At 38.5% G+C, this 22,146-nt stretch overlaps 1 protein-coding gene across 3 annotated transcripts in view; it reads right to left on the bottom strand.

Annotated features, from left to right (window-relative positions):
• The window catches only part of LOC117906120 (acetyl-CoA carboxylase 1-like), a 15,911-nt gene extending 534 nt beyond the window's left edge, over nt 1–15,377 (bottom strand). Inside the window, exons 1-31 of one of the 3 annotated variants that reach the window (XM_034819076.1) lie at nt 15,233–15,377; nt 13,986–14,358; nt 13,238–13,444; nt 12,991–13,152; nt 12,679–12,771; nt 12,478–12,573; nt 12,108–12,281; nt 11,089–11,182; nt 10,796–10,983; nt 10,654–10,704; nt 10,520–10,559; nt 8,924–9,048; nt 8,704–8,820; nt 8,513–8,587; nt 8,354–8,410; nt 8,116–8,220; nt 7,318–7,404; nt 7,002–7,193; nt 6,740–6,928; nt 6,441–6,551; nt 6,250–6,336; nt 5,991–6,167; nt 5,328–5,405; nt 5,085–5,207; nt 4,566–4,835; nt 4,138–4,478; nt 3,483–3,720; nt 2,993–3,342; nt 2,691–2,904; nt 2,318–2,494; nt 27–2,180 (exon numbers count right to left, since the gene is read on the bottom strand). In XM_034819076.1, coding sequence (XP_034674967.1) covers nt 27–2,180; nt 2,318–2,494; nt 2,691–2,904; nt 2,993–3,342; nt 3,483–3,720; nt 4,138–4,478; nt 4,566–4,835; nt 5,085–5,207; nt 5,328–5,405; nt 5,991–6,167; nt 6,250–6,336; nt 6,441–6,551; nt 6,740–6,928; nt 7,002–7,193; nt 7,318–7,404; nt 8,116–8,220; nt 8,354–8,410; nt 8,513–8,587; nt 8,704–8,820; nt 8,924–9,048; nt 10,520–10,559; nt 10,654–10,704; nt 10,796–10,983; nt 11,089–11,182; nt 12,108–12,281; nt 12,478–12,573; nt 12,679–12,771; nt 12,991–13,152; nt 13,238–13,444; nt 13,986–14,357 — 6,744 coding nt within the window. In that variant the 5' untranslated portion in view covers nt 14,358; nt 15,233–15,377. Of the gene's footprint in view, nt 1–26; nt 2,181–2,317; nt 2,495–2,690; nt 2,905–2,992; nt 3,343–3,482; nt 3,721–4,137; nt 4,479–4,565; nt 4,836–5,084; nt 5,208–5,327; nt 5,406–5,990; nt 6,168–6,249; nt 6,337–6,440; nt 6,552–6,739; nt 6,929–7,001; nt 7,194–7,317; nt 7,405–8,115; nt 8,221–8,353; nt 8,411–8,512; nt 8,588–8,703; nt 8,821–8,923; nt 9,049–10,519; nt 10,560–10,653; nt 10,705–10,795; nt 10,984–11,088; nt 11,183–12,107; nt 12,282–12,477; nt 12,574–12,678; nt 12,772–12,990; nt 13,153–13,237; nt 13,445–13,985; nt 14,359–14,893; nt 15,006–15,030 lie in introns of those variants that run through there. The other 2 variants (XM_034819075.1, XM_034819078.1) reach the window with 2 other exon arrangements.
• Between the last annotated feature and the right edge of the window lie 6,769 nt (nt 15,378–22,146).

Consider the following 22,146-nt stretch of genomic DNA (forward strand, 5'->3'; position numbering starts at 1 on the left):
CAAGAAATTATGATCTGAAGGTTTACCTTCTGTAGGAGGGCTGCAAGACCCTGAGGCAGAGCTTGCAAATCTGATGCCGAATCACCAATTTTCGATAAGTGAAGCAATACCTTCTGGGCCCGCAGCTCCTGTAGCTTTTCCTCATAGTTTGCAGGATCATTCTTCCACGTAAAGAAAGCTTGATCATCAGCCCAAGCATCTTTACTGCCGCTTGCAATCTCAGAATCCAAAAACCATTTTTTGATCAAGTCCATTGCACATTTATGCGACATTTGGTCACCAGCAGCATCTCTCACGACCTTGATCAATGATCCCTCGATGACTCTACGATGCAGTCTTCTATAAAAGAAAGACCGTGAGTTACCCCAGTCCACAACTTCTTTGATCACTCCTTTGGCAGCCATCCTCAGAGAAGTATCATGCAATTCTGCAAATCTGGTGGCTATCTGAGTATAGACTGGCAAAAGCTGCTTCTCACGGGCTTTTATTTGCTGCTGTAGAGACTCAACAGTTCCATGCACTCTACTGCCCTTGGCTTCCTGAAGTTTTGCCTTCAGATTGATCAGCTGTTGATCAAGCCTACCCATGCACTCCAGCAGCTCCTTTGTCCTGAACTTGATCTCAATCATCCCTTCCGGCTCCAGGACATTTCCTTTGGCTGTCCGTTCAGCATACATTTCAATATGGTCTGAATTGATCCGACTGTCCACAACAACCCATGCCCCACCACGCAGCTCACCCATCATTGGAATGTAGACAAAAACAGGCTGCTTGTATGTTCTAAGATTTTCAACTATGGTTGATCCTGCCTGAAGGATGCCTTCAAAAAGGTCCCTCTGCCCACCTGAGAACCCTCTCCAGTTGGCAAGAATGAAAAGTGGGAGCTCTTCCCTGTTGAAATCTAACAATGCTTGAGATGTCTTAGTGGCCGAATCAGGAAACCATACTTGCCCAGCTTGAGGGACAACCCTTTCATGTGAATCGAGCTGACCTGGGTCTGCAGGGATAACTTGCATCACAGTCTGGGTCTCAACAGCTACTATTCCAACAGGGATTCCTCCAAGCTTTGCTCTTCCTGTAACAACTGTCCTTGCCCAACCTTCTAGCGTCTCAACAAAGCTATCCTTATCAAATAAACCACCCAGCCACTTCCCACTGCTATTTGGAGCACCACAGATGGCTGCACGAGGATCACAACTGTTTTCAGGGAAATACTCAACAGGTCTTTCTGGAGGATCCGAAGGTTTCAAAATAGGAAGTGCGCCACCTACATGGGAAGGAACATAGCTCAGCCACTTTAAAATAGCTGATACCCCTTCTAGATCATCTGAAACTGTCAGGTGAACTACTCCATTGGTTGCCATAATCTTAGGTCCACCAAGTTGCATGTGGGAACTATACACCTCCCGACCAAGAAGTTTGTTTAATGCAGAGAAACCAGTCAAAATTATAGGCTGATCGAGCCTCTGTATGCACCGCATCCCGAGCCGAGCAAGATAAGCGCCTATTCCAACAGTCCTGCCTGTCACATAAGTTAAAGTAAAGGTTTCCTTATATGCTCTTGAATATGCACCAGCAATGGCTCCACTACCCGTTAAGTTCTCAACCCCCAAACCATCCTCCTTCCCGACTATGGTATCTATAACCCATCTGGTTTCTCCACTTTCCATACTTAACTCGTGAGCTATCACAGATGATCCGATGCGTGCATAGTCCTCAGGAGTCAAATATACATACTGGAAACCACGCTCAGGACTTGATTCATCAGACCAACCAATCTTAAAGCAGGCTTTCACTTCCTCAGCTACACCAATACGAGCTCCAGAGTTTGCTGCCAAATAAATTAGGGGCAGTTTCTCAGAGCAAGCAAGATCAGTCACTGCAAGGAAGAATGCATCCTCTCTTGGGCCAAAAGACCCAGCTTTGAAGGTTACGTCATTTGCTACTATCAAAATTGTCCTTCCATTTGGGAACTCGGGAGTAGACATTTCCATACGCCAGGCTACCATTCCAACATCATTTTCTCCAGGTGCGCGCTCCACCGGAACCAGATGAGTACCCCAGCTACCTCTTTTGTCAGCAAATGCAAGCTCTGTGACTTTGAAAAGAACTTTATCGTTGGGTCTGTTAATGCCCTGGGACTGGGATGCCCATAACTGTTGCAAGGCTGTCTCAAATGCCTGCAAGTTCATCAATAACATGTTTTAAGCTGTACATCTACCTTCCCACCATTTAAGAGAGAAGAAGAAGAAAAACACCATTTAAGAAGAAAGAAAAGAAAAAAGAAAAACATAAATATCATGTTTGACAGTATTACCAGTGGGAAATCGTAGCAGTAAGTAGTGTTGCTTCTCCTGGCCAACAGACGCTTCCGATCAAGTACTCCCAAGTGCTGATAGTGTGCATTTACTGGTACACCTTGCAAACGACCTTGGGCAGATTTTGAATGGTAGACCACTCTGTGTTTGCTGGCATCTTCCAATTCTCGGTATATCTGAAAGATATAAAACAAAATACAATTAAGGCCCATATTTATGGATTTAAAATACAATTAATTGTACAACTAACTCTCAATTATTATCTCACTCTAACTTAACTGGTTTATAGCCAGCTTTTCAAGGTGCTCATAATTGAAAAAATGTGGTGGGTGGAAGACGTGTCTTTGAACAACTATAAATGAATACACTTACATGCACAGTGCAGGTGTGACCAGTCACATTTGCAACAACCACTCTCCAAGAACCATGGGCCTGTCCAGCAGATGCTATACAAAGCTTCACTTCCCACTCACAGACACCTAACCGATGCATTCTTACACCAACAGATGCATGAATTTCATGTGCCAGCTCTTCCAGGATCCTTTCAACTCCAGCTTCTTCCTGCCCAGCACCTATGACAACTCTCCTGCCAAACGTTTCACAGTGAGGTCTATGAAAGAAAGTCAAGACAATATCTTAAAAGAAAAGGGGCATCAATACAGATAAATGCTTACTTAGGGTATGGCACAAGATCATCTATTTGTTGCTCCTGTAAAATGTAAAGGTACATGTGGGAATGGTCAGATTTGACAGTAGCATTGTGTCCATGAAGTTCCAATTCGTCCATTGCAGTCATTAAGGATCTTAAAATGCTCTTAGAAGTAAAAGACATAGTCGATTGGGTTTGGGTTGTTCCCACATCCAGCCCCTGGTACAAAGTTAATCCTTCGCTTGTGGGTTGCCTTACAAGTGTTCTGAGAAACATCCTCTGAATTGGTAATTGCTTGTCTACAACAGTGTATAGGTGCCACTGACGGTCCCTTGATGGAGTATACTTTATATTCTCATAGCCTTTCAGCTTGTCCTGGATTAGAACAAATGTTAGTAAACTCGATATCAGCTAAAGAGTGGATACTGAATAGAAATTTATTTTATTATTATTTAAAAATAAAAATAAAAAAAAAGGTAGAGCAGAGTGTAAGCCAGAGTCAGAAAATAACAAACCAATTCAAGGTAAATGGATAGAGGTGGTTCCAGGTGACGCAGAAGAGGCTCTTCCTCATAATAAAGCTTCTCCACTGACCAATGAAAGGAGTGCCTCATGGGAGCTCGCCCTTCATCCCTCTGTATGATACAGCTAATTACTCCAACACCTGCAGCACGGAGACTGGAGCTTACTTCTTGCTCCTTAAGTATCCTGGCTAACTTGTTTATTCTCTCTTGAGCCTGATCCTCATCACCACTGCAAAGGGCAAGGAAAGTGAAGGTGAGGAAGGGCCATCAAAACATATTGAGATCTGATAGACCAGACTAACAGTTGGAATCACTGCTAGTACTGGTGGCAGATGAGTTTCAGGGAAAAAGGAATGAAAAACAAAAAGCGCCATCACCCTCTCTGATAGACCAGACTAACAGTTGGCATCACTGCTAGTACTGATGCCAGATGAGTTTCAGGGAAAAAGGATTGAAAAAGAAAAAATTCAGCCATCATTTATTGTCCAGATTGTAAATCCAACCAGATGAGATCAGATTTTGTTAACCCATTACTGACCTCACATCTTATAAATCCTATTGTAAACTGTATTTTGTAGGGAGCGTAAGTGGTGTTCATGGTTAGACAGTTTGGTGCAAATAAAAAGGGAAAAGGCACTTTGCATACCTATCCTGAAGCAAACTCATCTGGTTGTTGATGCCCACCAATGCAATATGCATCATGTTACCATGGCTATCTTGTTCTATAGATCCACTTGGAATTGATTCTTCAAAGTGATGAGTTGTTTCCCTCAATGCAGCACTAATCACAGTAGGCAAAAACTGAAGAGACTTGATTATAACCATGGCCCCCCATTTCTTCTCATTATGTTTCTCGATTAATGATTTGTCAGAAATTTGATCTTCTGACGCATTCTTTCTCTCAAGATGCTCTTCCAAGAATTCCCAGGAAGCAATCAAACCAGATCGGTGCCATTGCATCCTAACACTCCCTTTTACGAGGTAGGGCTGATAATAGATATACCAAGTTAGATGAGGAAGTGGTAATCCAAGGGCAAAATATGATGGTAATGATAAAAGTTTGCACCATAATACCTGGTATAGTCGGCGGACGTAAGTCTCCACAACACGCCTTTGAAGGGTGTGATCACTGTGATCAAACAAACCTACAAGGGCATCTTCAACTGCTAGAGGAGCACTCACAAGAGCCTCCATTCGTTCATTGATGGCACTTTTCCTCCTTGGTGTATCCATATTCTCACCCTCTTCAGTAAACATCTCTAATTCAGAAAGGCTTCTTGCAATGCTGGAACGAAGTTCACTCAGTTTGGTTTGTTCCAGTAGTTGACTTGCCTTTAGTGCCAACTGCAAAATATAGTGCGCTTGAGAACATTTAAAAAAATATATATATAAATCATGACATCAACTTGAAAAGGATAGTCGATGGTAACTTGCAAGGAATAAAGAACATAAACCATAAAGAGAAAGCTTAGAAATTCTCTATCTATGACAATGTTACAAGTCATGCTTGAGAGAATTCAATGCTGATAAATGTGAAAACAAATTCATAATACTAAGAATTTATTCCTTGAGAAACTAAGTGGAGCTGCCAACCTCAGAATAGCTTGTATGGTTAAGTGCAGAGAAGCGAATTAGTTTATCTCTATATGCAGCAGGGTTAGGGTAAACCAATTGTTCCATGAGACGTAATATCAGCTTATTTTTACTCCTGACACCCTGAAAATCAACACACACACAAAGTACAAGTGCAAATTAATCGCTACAAGAACAACAAATGAGACCAAAAGATGAGCAAGCTGGCTGAGCATGTTATAAAATCAACTCCTTTGTGCATACCTGATGAGAAAGCACAATGTCCACAATCTTCAGAAGATCTTTCTTATATTGAAGTCGAAGGCGTTCAATTACATCTGCCTGGAAAAGATGAAATATTAAAATTGAAGACCCCATTAAGCAAGAAATGAGACAGCTCTCAAATTTCCGGAGCTCCTCATTGAATTCCTTGTATTTTGAATTTTAGAAACCTACTTTTACAATATCATTACCAATTATGGTTGAAGGCCAAGATTGAACCAAGTAAACTGTGAAGGAAAATTTTAACTAGCATGCATCGACTTATTGGAAGTTTCAGATAATAAAAAAGAATGATGGGCATCCAAGTGTGGTCAGGAGGAACCACATGGATGGATTGGAAAAGAGAATGAAAATAGGAAAAATCAATTAGAAAACTAAATGAGCATGTTTAGCAAACCTAATTTGGATGTCAGAAAATAAGTTAGAAAAAGACCCATGACACAAATGGACCAAAATCCCACAACTGAAAGTTAGAATAAATAATGTAAAATTCAGGTTCATATACTTTAACAGGAGGTGCTATTTTTGATATACTTAAAGATGCCAGACAGGATTTGTGTTGGCAAATCCCAACTAACCTGGAAAAATACTCAGCATTATCATGTTGTTATCATAGAGCAATTTTTGTTTCATTGACAAACTCACCTGGATGTTATCGCTAAATAGTTCTTCAATAGATAGGTACTCTTCAAAGAGAGACTGGACAATAATGCGGGCATGACTCTCTCTTCCACCTTCATAGGACTTCACAAGACTCATCAAAGGCTCAACAAGTCTTTCTTGGGCTCCTTTTTCTTTATCAGGACAGGAGCATAGATGCGCCTGTAAACAAAGTAAAAACCTTACTGTACAGATGCTCATTAAAAAAAAAGTTTAAAAAAATTAGGATGGTTAAGGAACTGACATCAAGAACACCCCGCAACAATTTGGCAGGGAACTCAACATTCTGGGAGCTCGATATCCCTTCAAACTCCTTATATTTTGATTCCAACTGAAGAAAGAATTACAGAATCAATGCAAACTTAGATCAGAACATGAATATAAACCATTGTTCAAGTGTAAATTCGGAGAGGAAAACTAAAAGTAGACATTTACTTCATTTCGGAGATCTTTGGGAAGGCGGGTTGCCAAAACAGCCAAGCACTCTTGCCACTGAAGGAAAGGGAGTTCAGGACTATCAAGACAACTCAACAAGTTTTGCACCACCTGAAATAGAAGAAGAACTCTTGCATGAGACAAATCAAAACCTCAATACATTAGTCATGATAAATCACTCCATAAAGCCTGTTTGCAAATAGCTTTACGATGTTTACTAGGTGAAGTACAGAACCCATTATTGAATACTGATTCATGATATTATCTAAAACATAACTTCTGGGAAAGAGAAAACTTACTTCATCAATATTGTGGTCGTAGCCTGCAAGGATCATCCGAGCTGCATTTATGCTTGCTGCACATCTCTGATGAACTTTCCCAGAAATAACAGTGGGAGGCCCTAAAATTGGAAAGCTCCCATGGAAAGGCTCTGCTTTCCTTACAGCAGAAGGATCATCTAGATCAAGTCTTGCTATAAGCTCACCAGCCTACACAAAATGTGATTTCTTAATCTCTACCAAGGATAGGATACTAAAACTTCCAGTATGGAACATATTTTACCTGCATTGCTTGACCTTCAGACATCTTAAATTGAATAATTCCAGAAGCAGGCGAAAGAAGTGGCATACACATCTTCATAACCTCAACCTCTGCATACGGTGTGTCAGCATCAACATGACTATTATCCGAGATTAAGTACCGTAGCAGCTTGCATGGTGTCTCTGCGACTAACTTAGATGGATCATGATCATTCTGAAAATAATAAAAAAGAAAATAAATAAATAAATTAGCCAGCTTAAATATTAAGTTTAAAGGAAAAAAAAAAACATATAGCTATGAGTGTGTATAGAAAAGAAGAGAAGGGAATTAGTGGCACCTGAAGCAAGCAAGTCCTTCCACCAATGAGAAGGCGAGTTCCAGCTGCTTCTTCCTCGGCATAGATAATATGACTGTTTCCATCCAACTGCAGCAAACTGAAACTATCAAAAACAATTCGGAAGTGTTGACCAAACAGAAGAGACTACTTTGGATCATAATTCCCACCAAAGTCAACCTCCTAGATATGAAGTGGCATTTTAAAATAAATAATGGGAAGAGTACCCACATAAGCTTCTGAATAAATAACTGTTCCCCAACTTCACTTGCTTAGCTCCTAAATAAATTTATCTTTCTTCAACAATGACATATGCTAAAGTAGATGATTATGAAAATTGGAAATAGTGATATATTGAAGACATTCCCTTCCTTCAAGACATTGACAAATTGAGCTTGTGCTAGAAACATGTACTTCCTCAACTTGGTAAATGTTGTGCTGCTGGTTCTTATAAACACAGCTTACAGAACTGAGTTGTGTAAAAATTTGTCTAATATTGTTTTGTAGAACATACACTGCAAAGCATTGGTGCAAGAGCAACCATGAAGGACATATTGTATAACCCAATCAATGTCTAGATGGATGAAACACTTATTTCTATTAACTAAAAGAATATATTAGATTGTGAGAATGTGTCTATAGTGTAGTTATATCAATAAAACATTGAATATTAAAAACCAAATATTTTGTTCATATAAATTATACATAGTCATGACCAATTATACATTAAGCAATAGTCATGGAAAAAGCCTATCAAAAAAAAAAAGAAAAAGAAATAGGCAAGAAGAAAATTTTGCTTGCCTGCATCAATAAACCACCATCACGTAATGTGTGTATCTCTGATTCTATCTCCGACTCATTCATCCTGAGTCTATAGCTTCCTGGTCCTCCCCTTACCATGTCAATCTAGGAACAATTTCAACTATATTAGTGGTATATTAAACAGATCAACGAACCATAATCTCTGAAAATCCCAGACACTAAAAGAAATAGCCATTTACAATTAGGTGGTATTTTATAATATCATTAGAACACATACTGTGTACTTGCTTCCTTCAATGTTCAAAGAAACTTGAGAGTTGACAAGAGATATATGCTGCAATTAGGTGGCACACTTGTTAATAACTGCCAATAACAAATAGATGAACAGACATCTAAATTTCAAGTACCTAAAATAGGATGTTTCGTAGCAAAATACCTTGGGAGGGATTTGCCCCTTTTCAAGATAACCGACATAATCTGAAACCATTGCTGCACTGCTAGCAGATGCTTTCTGAGGTGAAAAAGTGGAAAATAGAAGTGAATTATTTAAATTATAGTATCTGAAAATGCCTTGCATAACATAAAACCTTTAGAAACCCAAACCACAGGTAAAACATGTGTGCTTACGTAAAGAGCCCCTCCAACCACAGAAAGATACCAAGGCGGCCTTTCTGCTCTAACCCTCATAGCAATTCTACTGTCCAACCAACCGGTGTGGATTTTATTCTCTCTGTAATCAGAAGCCTGCAGAAAAGGTTTTTCTTTTCTTTAGTTTGTATTCTAAGGTTAAAAATTATTGAAAAAGGACAGTAAATGGAATTTGATTGTCAATAGATTAGAACTTTACATGTAAAAGATCTATTGTGTAATCAACATTTGAACGAATTTCTCCTCGAATTTGAATTTCCTTCAATCCAAGAACCATAGTTGCAATAGCTAAGGCTCTGGATTCTCCAAATGCAAAAACATGTCCTGAAGAAAAATTTAAAACATCATGCGTATGCATAAGACAAAAATATTTTTGTTTTTTCTTTTATCACATATCAGGCACAAATATACACAAGAAACTTTCTACAGCACAGCCGTTGTTTAAAATCATAAATGATCAACAAAGATCACTTTGATGACCTGATTCAGAATTCACCGAGCAAGTGCTTTATTAACTGCTATGTTTTGTTTAACTGTATAAAACTTTATATCCTGTCAGTTTTGGTGCATCTATGTTACATAGGTTCTGACAACAGTGCTGTTGTGCTGGTGATGTCTGGGAGTCCAATCCATCCAACAACTAAATTTTAGGACACAAGATCTTAGCTAAAATGGATTTGAATATCGGGTATGGACACAGACATGTAATACACAACACTTATATTTGTTATTTAAGAAATTCATATTCATTTCAATAACAAATTTATTATATAATCACTTTTTAAAAAATATTCATTTATTTGCTTGTTTGTTTGATAAATCCACCTACAAAAAGTATTTTCTTTCATAACAGATAACAAGGACCAGCCAATCCTGAACAAGCATTTTTCTCTCACTTTCCCTCTCGTTTGACATCTAGGTTCTCTATACAAGTTACCTATCAAAAGAAAAAAAAAAAGGGTTCTCTATACAAGTCAAATATTTGCCTTTTTCTCTATACTCATTCTCATATGTATCTAGACAAATCATGTGTGAAGGATGTCTAGAACAGCGAAGGATGTCTAGAACAGATCAATCAGATATGCCATGTCTGAGATACAATTTCCGTGTCCACCCTGTATCCTATACCTGCACCTAGGGTGTAGTGAGGTATCCAGGAATCATAGTGGTACATCATAGAGGAGGATTCTAACCAATTCAGGGGAGATTAACATCCTGTGTCCTTTTATGTTAATGTACAACTCACTCGTACACACACAATACAGTGACAAAAGCATTTTATGCACACAAGATTAGGCAATACATAATATAACAAATCAGGACATTTCACTGTGAACATATTGAAATTAGAAAAACTAAATAGTATAGCATGGGATAAGCTCACACCCTTATTTGAGAAGATTAAAGTGAATTTAGGACAAATCAAAGGATAACCAAAGGATGCCCTAATGGAAACTCTCAACAGGACAGCTCACATAAGCACAAAAAATGTGGATTGGAGGCTTGTTCGACCCATAGAAAAACTAGACTCTAGAATCTCCAAATGGCACCCAAGCATGGGAAAACAACCAAGTTTATCATTATTTTCAACATGAAGCCCTACAAAGACCTGAACCTGTTTAGGAGGAGTTGGAAAATCAAGCATGGGCCTCTTGGAGATGGTGTGAGACATTGTGATTTGTTTTATTATTGCTTTTGAATCAACCAAAAACAATAACGTTAACTTTAGCATGAAGTTTATGTAATTCAATTGGATCAATCAGTTTTCTAAGTTATGTAGGCATCTTTAACTTACCAAATTGAGAATCTGAGAACTCGTGAATCCCTCCTCCAGACTGCAAATCATAATAATAGATATGTTAATAATTCATTCTAACTTTGACAGATTAATATTTGATCCTTCATTGAGTTCTATGATAATAGATATACCTTAACAGAGAAGTATGCCCACACATTTGGCTTGCTTTTAAAACTCAGCTCCTGTGTTAAATTATAAAGCTCAATACAAGTTCATCATAAGATCAAAGGAGACAATAAAAGTGAAATTACACATAAACCTTTGTAGTCTAACCTGTACTTTCCCGCTAGTGGGCTTAAAACCATCATCTGGGTCCTCACTTGTTACACGGACAGCCACACAGTGGCCTTTTGGTCTTGTAGACTCTGCTTTGTCAAAATCAAAAGGGGTAGCAACAACTGATGTTCTCCTCCAAGCATCATATCCTCCGCCATGTTCCATTCCATAGAATCTCCTTATTTCTATTTAAGACAGTCAATAATATAGTCAGATGCAGCATACACATAACAAGAAGTGAAAGACTGAGAAAAAGGTCTAGAAAAAAATGAAGATCGATAAGAGCATACCAGGAATTTGCCAGAGAGGAATCCCCATTCCTACTGCAACTTGGGCTGCTGGCAGATTTACTTCTGCTATCCACTCCGTGACAGGGTGCTCCACCTTGATAAAAATTAATTAAGAAATTTAAAAAGATTACATGGCATCTAACATAGGTGCAAATTGGCTATTGCACTGATAAAAATGATGTGTATCAGAACCAAAACAAAAATTAGGTTGAGCAACACTAGCAGATCAGTCTTGAGCCTTTCATCCTCACTTTCAATAGGCAGTTTGGATGATCATATTAATCTAAATCATTTGGTAAGAGGTTTGTATAAAACCCTAATGGCCTTTAAGCATTTAAAAGCTTTTTAATAGCTTCCTAACTTAGCCAAGCATACTATGCTTCAGATGAACAAATTATAACTGTGATCATGTTTTGGGTGCTCGAATTGATAACAAACTGGAAACTGATTAGGGGTAACCAACTGGGTGTTTTTCACCAACTAAAGCACAAAGAAATTCAGAAGGACCATAAAAAGAACTGAATTCTTCAAAGAAATGAATAAATAAATAAAGCACATTCTTGCATGGGAATTGTGGAAGAGGCAACTCTTGACATTGTCATAAAAGATGGAGCAACTGTGGCAAATATGCCCACTGTTAAGTTTCTATCTAAGATCTCACTTGGTTGCAAAAAGGAAACAGATTCAAACCATCCAATTGAATACCCCTTTCAATCACAAGTTACTTTTTAGTGTCTAAAGTGTGCATAATTGAGTGGTTAGGATCATTTGACACATAGACAGGAATATTTCCTGCAAATTATCTAGGGAAAGAAATTATCCAGGTCTCCCCCTTAATTCAGGACACATGTCCTTCAATAAAAAATATGCATGGTTAATCCATATCATATTATGTAAAAATACATTTCAAATTTTCATAGTCAAAACCATAACACTATTGCAAGGTCCCAGAGTCCAAGTAATATAGCACAAAAAGAGTTTATTATCTCCTTTTAAAATATGTACCAAGTATCACAAACCTGTAATCGAGGATTGAGCTCTAGGAAATAGTACTCGCCAGTTTCCATACTGTACAAATACTCAACAGTAGCTGCTCCAACATAATTCACACATTTGGCTAACCTTCTCGCTGCCTGCTCCAGCTTTTTCACAGTCTCGTGAGGAGCTACAGTAATTGGACCTTCCTCGATAATCTGTTTAACATATATCAGAACTTTCAGTGATACTATTTTTAAAAGGCACTGATAAACTTTTTTAAAAATAGAAAAAAAAAAAAAAAAAAAAGAAGGCCAGAAAGGATTTCTGAAATGTATACAAATGAAAATGAGAAAATCAATTATTTACATAAGAGGCCTAAAATTAAGATAAGCTACTAAAGGATGAACTTACCTTTTGATGACGCCTTTGAACACTGCAATCACGGCTATGCAGGGCTGCAACATTGCCGTGCTGATCACATAGTAACTGAACTTCTAAATGGCGACTCTAGTTTGAAGAAACCAAACAAATTGTCAGAATAAGAAGTAAACTCCAGCAACTGGAAATCTAAAAGGCTCAGCATTCAAATCAGAGCGCAGTAGATAATATCACCTGGGAAGCAACCTTCATCGTGAATATGGGGGAGCCAGGAACTTCACCTTGAACTTGCTTGAACAAAGCCTTGACTTCATCATCATTATGAACCTAAAAGTTCAAAAATGAATAAGGTTAACTTCATTTCAGTTGAGAAATTAGGAAAATCATAACAGTCCAAACTAATCATCTCAACATAACCCGTGACTTCACCAGTCTCACTTTAACAATCAATTTGCATATGCATTTTCAATTGTAGCCATTGGGTGACTAATAGATAAGAAAAAAACTGCAGTTTTCAGCTGCACTACAGTCATGCATGAAGCAAACCTTTCTTATGCCTTTGCCACCTCCACCCCAAGATGCCTTGATCATTGCAGGGTAACCCACAACCTGACAACTAGCAATTGCTTCCTCTGTAGTATAAACACATGCTTCCCGATACACTTCATCCGGGATAGTAACCAAGCAACTTTCAGAAGGAATCCTAACCTGAAATAGAAATTTAAAGATATTAGACAGTGGACAATCTCTACAAAACAAAGAATATGAAAATATGTAAGAGTAAAAATCTTACATGTGAACCACTCCATGGAAGGGTGGGTACATCTGCTGCTTGAGCAATCAATGATGAACCAATCTTATCTCCAAGTGCCCCCATAGATGTTGCAGGGGGTCCAAGAAATACAATCCCCTTAGCATTCAGAGCATCTGGCAGCTCAGGGTTCTCAGATGCATGGCCCCAACCAGGCCAAACTGCATCAACATGTGTTATCTCTGCCATCTGTAGCATTGTCAAACCAACCAGATTTAGGTATAATCAAACATAGCCAACAGGCAAAAACAACAGCTAGCAAGAATGAAATTTCATTCCGGATTTACTTATTAATTATTTTCCATATTTTGAGAGAATTGAACAGTGTATAATTTCTGGGCTTCTTGTGGGCACAAAACTCAATTTAGTTGTTTAGTTTATTGCTGCTTTCCAGTTTCAGTTATCCCTTTACATTGAAATTAGAATTCCGTCCCTCTAGTAAAGGACATCAAAATGAATGTACCTGACCAAATTTATTTTTACTAGTGAGCTCCTTGATCAAATTTATTTTTACTAGTGAGCTCCATGATCAAATTTATTTCTACTAGTGAGCTCCTTGATCAAATTTATTTTTACTAGTGAGCTCCTTGATCAAATTTATTTCTACTAGTTAACTCCTTTCAGATTTAATGGCTTTTCTGGTTCATAGTTTATGCAGTTTGGTGGCCATCATGAAAGGAAGGACTAAAAGGAAATACATGCTACATAGCTTAATAAACACACTACATACCTCTACAATGAGTTGCACATTGGCATAGTTATTATTGTTAGTCCCACCAGGAACTTCCACAAACTGATCAGCCATTCTAATATGCTCAGCATTGATTCTCATGTCCTCAGGAGTAGCCATGGCCACCAATGAGATTGCCTTCTCAGTACCAAATGTTTCGTATGCCCATGTCCTGACACTGCGGATAAACTTGACAGCAGCCATTCCATTGTTTGAAATTAAAATGCTATGTATTGGCCTTGTCCCACCAAGAGCCCGGCAGAATTCATCAATTTGAGATGATGCAGATGGGGTCCTTAGTGTTACTCCATCTATTAAACCATTCCCCCGGCCAAGACCAGCCATCGGATATCCTCTTTGAACTTCTGACATCCTGCACTTCCAGAAACCAAAGAATCAACAATAGTCCTGGTTGAAGTTCTAATACAAATTGCAGTTGTTTCATTTAAATGAGCCTACTTGTCATGAACAGAAAGTCATTCAACAAATAAATCTAATTCTGAGGTGGGTCTTTCACAATCATCTCTTACATGCCAACGATTATAACTTAGAAACCGTTACTTGTTTTGAAAATTGGGTCCCCTAGTTTCAACGTATATTATTGCTATAATTATTATTACTATTATTATTATTCTTATTATTATTATTACTGGATTTTAAAAAATATTAAATACAACTAAACCACCCAAAAGGTAGTTCAGCAATAGGGAGAGTGGAAAAGATATAGGGAATCAAACCCAACAACAGAATCGAACAAAAGCAAATTCACATCCAATTAGAAGCAGAAGCACATGTCCCCAGATGCAGTGCAGCATAAACAAGGATCCTAGTATATATACGCAATTCCCAAAAGAGAAAACAGACATCTGAAGCCTCATAGACTACACAAAAGAGCAAAGAAACCAAACCTGGGACAAAACCCAACCCAAAACTACACCCAAACAGTCGGATCAACTTCAAACACCATATTCAATTACTCAAATCAGCAAATAAGGAAGAAAAGAGAGAGAGAGAGAGAGAGAGAGAGAGAGGTTGGGCAACAGACCGTAACAGGGAGCTGAAATCAGGGAAACCAGAAACGGATTTGTTCAATTGGATATGTAGGTCGGAAGCATTACAGGTGAATCAAAAGAAGGAAGAATGGAGCAGTGAGAAATGCAGAGATAGAGAGAGGTTGGGGGGCTTTGGGTTGGGGTATGAGAGCTTAGCTATGTAACTGTTTTAATGAGAGCAGCACGTGGTGATACCTGCCCAGACCCACACCGCTATTTCTCTGAAGGAGTAGTTACCAGCTACCCTCTTTTGCAACTCTCCAATCTATGGCATCCATGCACCCAACCAACTCAATCTAATAAATCAATTTTTCCCTCTCTCCTTCCTCCTTCCTCCTTCCTTCTTCCTTCTTCCTCCCCATATAAATCTCCTCTAAACCCCCCAATTCGGAATGGCCACGTCATGTGACGATTTTTTCTGGGGCTGGCGTGTTTTGACTGTGGGGTTTGGTGGGGGTGTCGTCGACCAACCATTCCCATTCATATTCTTATTTGTCTGTGAGCACTGCGCTAGCTGATCAGGTTAATCATTCAAATTCTCCACCTTATTATATATCATAATCACACAATTTTGTGGGGACACATGGCCTCTCATCCAATTTAATGAGTTGCGAGTAGGCAGCAATGGTGGTTACTATGATTAATAAAAAGGGGATATTAATTCCAATGGTTTGGTTCCAGTTTGTGGTTGAAGGTTAGGTCCCTCCATGCCACACTTGCCTCTCTCCCATCACTTCCTGGCTTTACCTTTTTAATTCATTAATAATTGGGTCATGGATTTTGGAAGACTCCCAACACTGCAATTTGCATCAAAACAATCCTCCCATTTTTATTTTTATTTTTAAAAAAATAAATAAAGAAAAAAAAAACTCGGTATACCTTTTCATGCTACCTACCACATTTTCCCTCCTCTCTTTTCACTCTTTCAAACTTTTACCTTTGTTAAAATATTATTAAAATGAATTGAAATTTCTGAATGAACTCGAAACTGTACAGATCAACAACCCAATTGAGATGCGATTAAGCAGCAGACACCCAAGATGTACTGATTTTAAATAGTACCGAATTTGACCTTTCATCTTAACCAATCACAAAAAGCTGCCACCGGAAGCAGACACAGATAGTCCAGGGATGCCGCCCTGATGATGATGATATGGATATGGTCTAAGGGCAATTTCTTTTCTTTTCTTTTTTTATTATTAGTGTTGTTATTATTTTATTTGGTCTTGCTTCGAATTGGGTTCAACACATGACACAATTCATTGTTTATTTGATCTTGAAATGGGTCTGAATTAAGGGGAGAAGAAAACGAATGAGTGTACTAGTCAACAAAGGAAGCTGCATAATTAGATGCTTGGGAAAAATATGTGGCCAGCGATATCACCAACCCACTTTAGTAATTATCTTGGACTCAAGGCCTCAAAACAAAAAGATTTCTGTATGGTGGGCTACCCACCCCCGGTCCAACTTAACTCACAACACCTACCCCAAATTTATTGTCCTTTAGCTCCTCATTACATGAATGCTGCTGCGTCAGGTCAAAGGGTTGAGAATGGGCAGCGATCATCGACCATAAGCCCTAATACTTCTTAGGAACCTCCACCCGGTTTTTAGGATCATGTGTCACTATTGAGAGCAGTAATCGCTACACGTAACCAGGCAATTTGCTCAATTTTAATGTTAACATATTCCATATTGGGGACTCAATTTGGATTTAGAATACCCATCACCAGAAGTCGAAGTCTCAATGGCCGATTTAATTTTTATTATAGCTCTTTTGTTGACATTTTACTATTTGATTTCAGGTATTACCAACACGCATGTGAGTAGTCATGGTCAATATTGATTGATTTCGACAGAGAAGAAAAACTTGAAATCTTGGAACGGAGGTGTTGTGATCAAACTTTTCTATTCGACAACCAAGTGGGTATAGTCAGCGATAAACGTTCACAATTTTATGCAATGACGATTAACAGCCTAAACAATTCTGCTTTCTCTCTCTGGAAAGAGACGGCACCATCAACAATTAATTATTTATTAATTACTATTTTTGTTATTAGATATCTAAACAATGATGGAACGGTGACGCCCGACCCAGATTCAGATCAAACGGGCTGTGGAAGCCGTGGTAGAAAACCTACCACTAATATCAAACTACTCATCATAAAAAATTGTATGAGTCAAAACCATGGTAGAATCGTAACCTATGCTAAGATGTAAGACCTAGAAGCAACTGCAAAACTAATGAGAGTAAAGGAAGCAGAGGAGGAATAAGCCATTGAGGCCAGCGGAGATGGCGCTGGAGTTTCTTCTGGCGTTTCTGCTGGAATTGGGGATGAAGGACTGGGAGGAATGGCTGCAATGATATAGCAAACAATGTTCATTAGGGATTGAAATTTTAATACAAACCATTTATGTTCTCTATGCAGCGTTTTCTTGTGTAGTTGTGTTGGGCCTGAAGCACAACACTCGATTTGAGAACCATACGCAAAGGCCCATTGAAAATGGGGCCCAATTACGAAACCCAATCAAAAGAAGTAATGTTGATTGTCAAATAACGGAGCTTGCACTCAACCTAAAAACAGTTTTTAAAAACAAGTTTAAGACCAAATGGCCTTAGTAATTAAAACAAAATAATGGATAGAGAAGAAAGGACTCACCAGTCACCACCGCAGCTACTGAGGGAAGGGGCAGACAGTCCACACGCAGCAGGAAGAGTAATAGCCTTTGCAAGATCAAACTGAATGCCCATGGAACCACGGGTTGGCTAGGGCTTCTCATACGCACTCAGGTTGAGCACTGAGCACTGTTTCAAACCCATAACAGCGTGACCCACCCGGGATCCTTTCATCACCCCCTTCACTTATAAACGATACACGGTCCACCATATTGTATATAAGATCCGAACAATCACTGTCTGGTGACGGCGATGTTGCTTCACCACCACATTGCATGCCACCAAAACCACCATGAAGCTTGATTATTTCTCATTCTTATCACTTAACTCATGATTTAAATCCATTTAAAAGTTATTTTCTTTTATTTCAACTCTTGCTACCAAAATAATATGATCATATATTAAAAAAAATATTTTTAGCATATATGTATAGTTATTTATTAGATAGAAAATTCCTTCTCTCAGGATTCCTGAATCTCTCTCTTTTATAGGCAAGGTGGAGTCCAAGAGGGTTGGTTGTACTGTTGGCCCAATACCCATTTTTGAGGGCCGAAGTTGATTTTAATTTTTGGAAAAGGACTCATATCAGTTCCATATCATCGGATTTATAATCAAGTTTTTGACTTTTATCTCATACGTTTCTTTTAATTTTATTTTATTTTTTATCATATCATCATCAACAAATGAATGACTGACAGAGTGAAAGTTGAGTGTCTGACAGGCTGATAGTTGAGGCCCAAAAAGGGTGTAGTGGGTTCTTTGGGCCCAGATTCTGGCACAAAGAGAGCACATGCTGGCCCAACAAGAATTTAGCTCAGCCCAATTCATGCTAATCCAGCTGGGGTAGTCAAACACCCTCAGCCTTACAAGGGCTGAAATTTTGGTGGTGCCATATCTTTGGAGTTATAGCCATCCTCCTCCCAATCTGAGCAAAAATATAACTCGATGATTCAGCATATATGTTTGAGAATATATGAATAATGATTAAATTAGATCGATTGTGGAAGCGATTTTTCTTATTCGAGTGATTTTCTATGGTTATCATTATAATGGGTTGGCTCGCACTTTATATAGCAGTGATTGTTGACTTTTTGGATCATTCATGGTGGTGTTTGCACTTTTTCTACTAGATTTCAAATTAGAATATATGAATGTCTATCAGTGTAGACATCATAGTGATCAAGTGGAGATTTCTCGAGGTACTTTTAGTGGATAGTACCTAGGGAATGTCTTTTCTCTTAATATGCGATTCAGATGGGTTGCATTCCTCAAGGGGAACTTGGTTTTGGTATCACTAGATTGGTATAATTTTATTTTATGATATTTTATTGCTTTGAAATTCTTTAATAGCATTCAATGAGTTGGTTTATGCATATTTAAATATTACTAGATTGAAAAGGCTTTTTTATTTAAGTGTTTTGAATGAAATTATCTTATTTAAAGTATTTTTGAAAGAATTAAATATCAAGTGTTTATCTAGGAGTATTATAAATTATTTTTTATCAAATTTTTAGAAATGTTTTCAAAATTTTGTTAAATATATATTTTAAAAATACTGTGCAGGGTAGGAGTACCTTTGAAAATATAATAGGCCAAAAAAAAGGCAGAGTGGGCCAGCATGCTTTTATGTCCTAGATTGGGATACCCTGGGCAAGAGGGCATGCATAAAGCCCTTACAGCCATATATCTCATGGGCCCAGAAAGTATTGTTTGAGAAACCCATTACCGTGGTAATTAATAACCCAGCAACTACCCCCACTGCATAGCTCTTTATTTGTATATTTCACAATACTAAGTTACTAACAACCCCTTAGGCAGATATCACACCTATGACCTAACCCCCTCAGGAATATGGTCCCCAAATAAAACCGCGCCGCGCCGCGCCCCGCCCACTCCATAGACCTGCCCTTCCGCCTTCTCCCTTCTCCAAAGAGGTCTAACGCTCTTGTCAGTCTCCTAGTACTGGTAGTTTATTTATAGTGGTACACTGCTACTGCAGCGGATTGGCTCTTTCCATGTTTTCAGTTTTCATGGTTACGAACCCGTGCCAGAATCGGCATATGATCTATCGACAATTTAACCGTGACCAGAATAATGATGTGGTATTTCTTCCATCATGGACCACCATGAGATTCCGACTCCTTTTGAGTTAATGGTTTCCACCTTTTATCATCGAGTGCCCTGCCAGACAATTTCACTACTGGGCTTTGGCTTTGAGGCCAAGAATTGGGCTGAGGAAGCTTCTGTGAGACGTGATGTATTTTAGGGTTAACTTACAGAGCCCAAAACATAATAATAATAACAAATAAAGAAAGGAATGAATGATTAAAATAGGAGGGGTTTGGTCATCAAAATGTTGACGACCAATGAAAAGTAAAGAAAGAGTTTTTGTACCCAATTAGGCACTGGGTCCAAACAACTAAAGGGAAAAACAAGAGAAGTTGGGAAAGTGGGGACTGGCTGAGAGAACTCTTTAAAATTGGAAAGGGCATCAAAAGCAGACCACAAAGTGGGCCGCATCCAAACAAGTAGGAACCCGCGAAAACAACATGTAATTAAAAATATAAAAACAGTGGTTGACGTTGACGACAAACCTTTCACTTGGGGTGCTTAGGTGTAAAGCTAAAAACGGTTGTCTCTTAAGGCCCTCATCGACCCTACCATCACTTGTGTCCTTTTCCTCCATAATCATTAATCCATCTCTGGCCTCACCAAAACTACGAATACATCTTCTCCTTTTTTTCATTCACTAATTTCATAATTTTGTTTCTAGAGATTTTTTTGTGGCCACGGCTCCATTTGGCTGAGGATACATGAATCTTATGTATATAAGAGACCACCTGAAACCTCACTTGTCCCAGTTGGTTGGACCCATGGCATGTAGCTTTGGCCTTTGGTCCGACCATCATGCCCAACGCCGGGGAACAAGCATGAGTGCAGGGACATTGGCATCAGTCATTTGCAACGAAGAGAAAAAGGCTTCCTCATACCCCTCATTGTAGCTTATTCCTCAAGCGATTCACCTATCTGTGGCATTATCTTTGCTTAATGTAGCATAAAATGGCCAATTTATTATTCAATCTCAGCACATTATAACATTTTTAATGATATTTGGGATAAAAATTCTTATTCGAAATTGATTAAACTATTCATGCATGGCGCAATTATGGATGTTATAATTATAATTTTTAGAAGTGTCTTAAACATGTGGGTATCCCAGGTTGATCCTTGATTAATCACTATATAATCTTTTGGTTTTTAGCTTTGGAGACCAACCCAAGAACAAACAAAGATAATGATGGCTTTCACCTCAAGCATCTAGTCTCGGACACCTCAAGTTGAAGCCATTGAATAGTGCCAAGTTCTCTTAATATCTTGTTTTCTTTTTCTATTATTTTTATTTTTGAATTGCTGGGCATTATGTCGTGAGAGACTGAACTACAAGCACCGAATTTCATAGGTAACAACCTAGGTTAAACAAAGGAACATGAGCTTTCACTTGCTATTACGCTGATGGGGAACTGAGGAAAATGATTTAAACCCAATGCACTTGGACCAAGTTCATCCTGTTAACCTATTAGCCTATCACCTAATGCACTACACTACAATATGTAAGGTCATGGAGGGTAGCCCACCTATATGCCATTCCCTTTCGCTTATGGCTTTTTTTTCCTCCCTCTAGTTTTTTCCTTCAATTATATTTTGTTTTTAGATGTCAGAATCCCAATTTTACTTTTCCTTGTTGGGTATCGAAAACCCAACTAATAGAATCGACTGGTGAAAAAAGTGAGTGAAAATTGAGTTTGTGGTACACAGTATTTCAGATTAAAAAAAAAAACAGAATTGATTGAAAACGCCAAGGAATCAGCACCTAAGTTTGCAAATGGCATCCATTAACAAAGTGATAGTTAAACTAGATGAAGGGGGATAGAACATACAAGTGGGTCAGGTAGAATCATTCCCCAGCTTTGAATTCAAAAAGAGAAAATAAAGATTACATCGGTCAAGCAAATTAATGAGATTAGCGGTCAGGGCAGATCAGGGTGGGCATAGGGCATTGAAGAGAGTTGAGAGATTGGTTGTGGATGACCCCATGGAACAAAGTAGGAATCTCTCGAGTCAGCGACACGGCACACCTGATATTTTTATAGAAACCACGATGAGTCGAACACAATAATTAAGTGCATTGATGTGTGTTAATTAGTAATGGATGCAGACACATGCCCACTTGCCGGAGTGGCTTGTAAAACTAATGGGGCGTCGAATACAAATAAGAATATAGAGGGGAGTTTAATATAAGAAACTGACAGCAAAGTAACTTTCACTGAACGTCTAGATTTCCTACGAAAGCAGTTTGATATTTTTTTTTTAAGTAGAGGTGCAGGCTCATTATTGTCCCAATTGTTTCCTGATCCACGGCAGAGTTGGGGCT

Source organism: Vitis riparia, chromosome 18, assembly GCF_004353265.1.
Source record: "Vitis riparia cultivar Riparia Gloire de Montpellier isolate 1030 chromosome 18, EGFV_Vit.rip_1.0, whole genome shotgun sequence".
Lineage (NCBI taxonomy): Eukaryota > Viridiplantae > Streptophyta > Magnoliopsida > Vitales > Vitaceae > Vitis > Vitis riparia.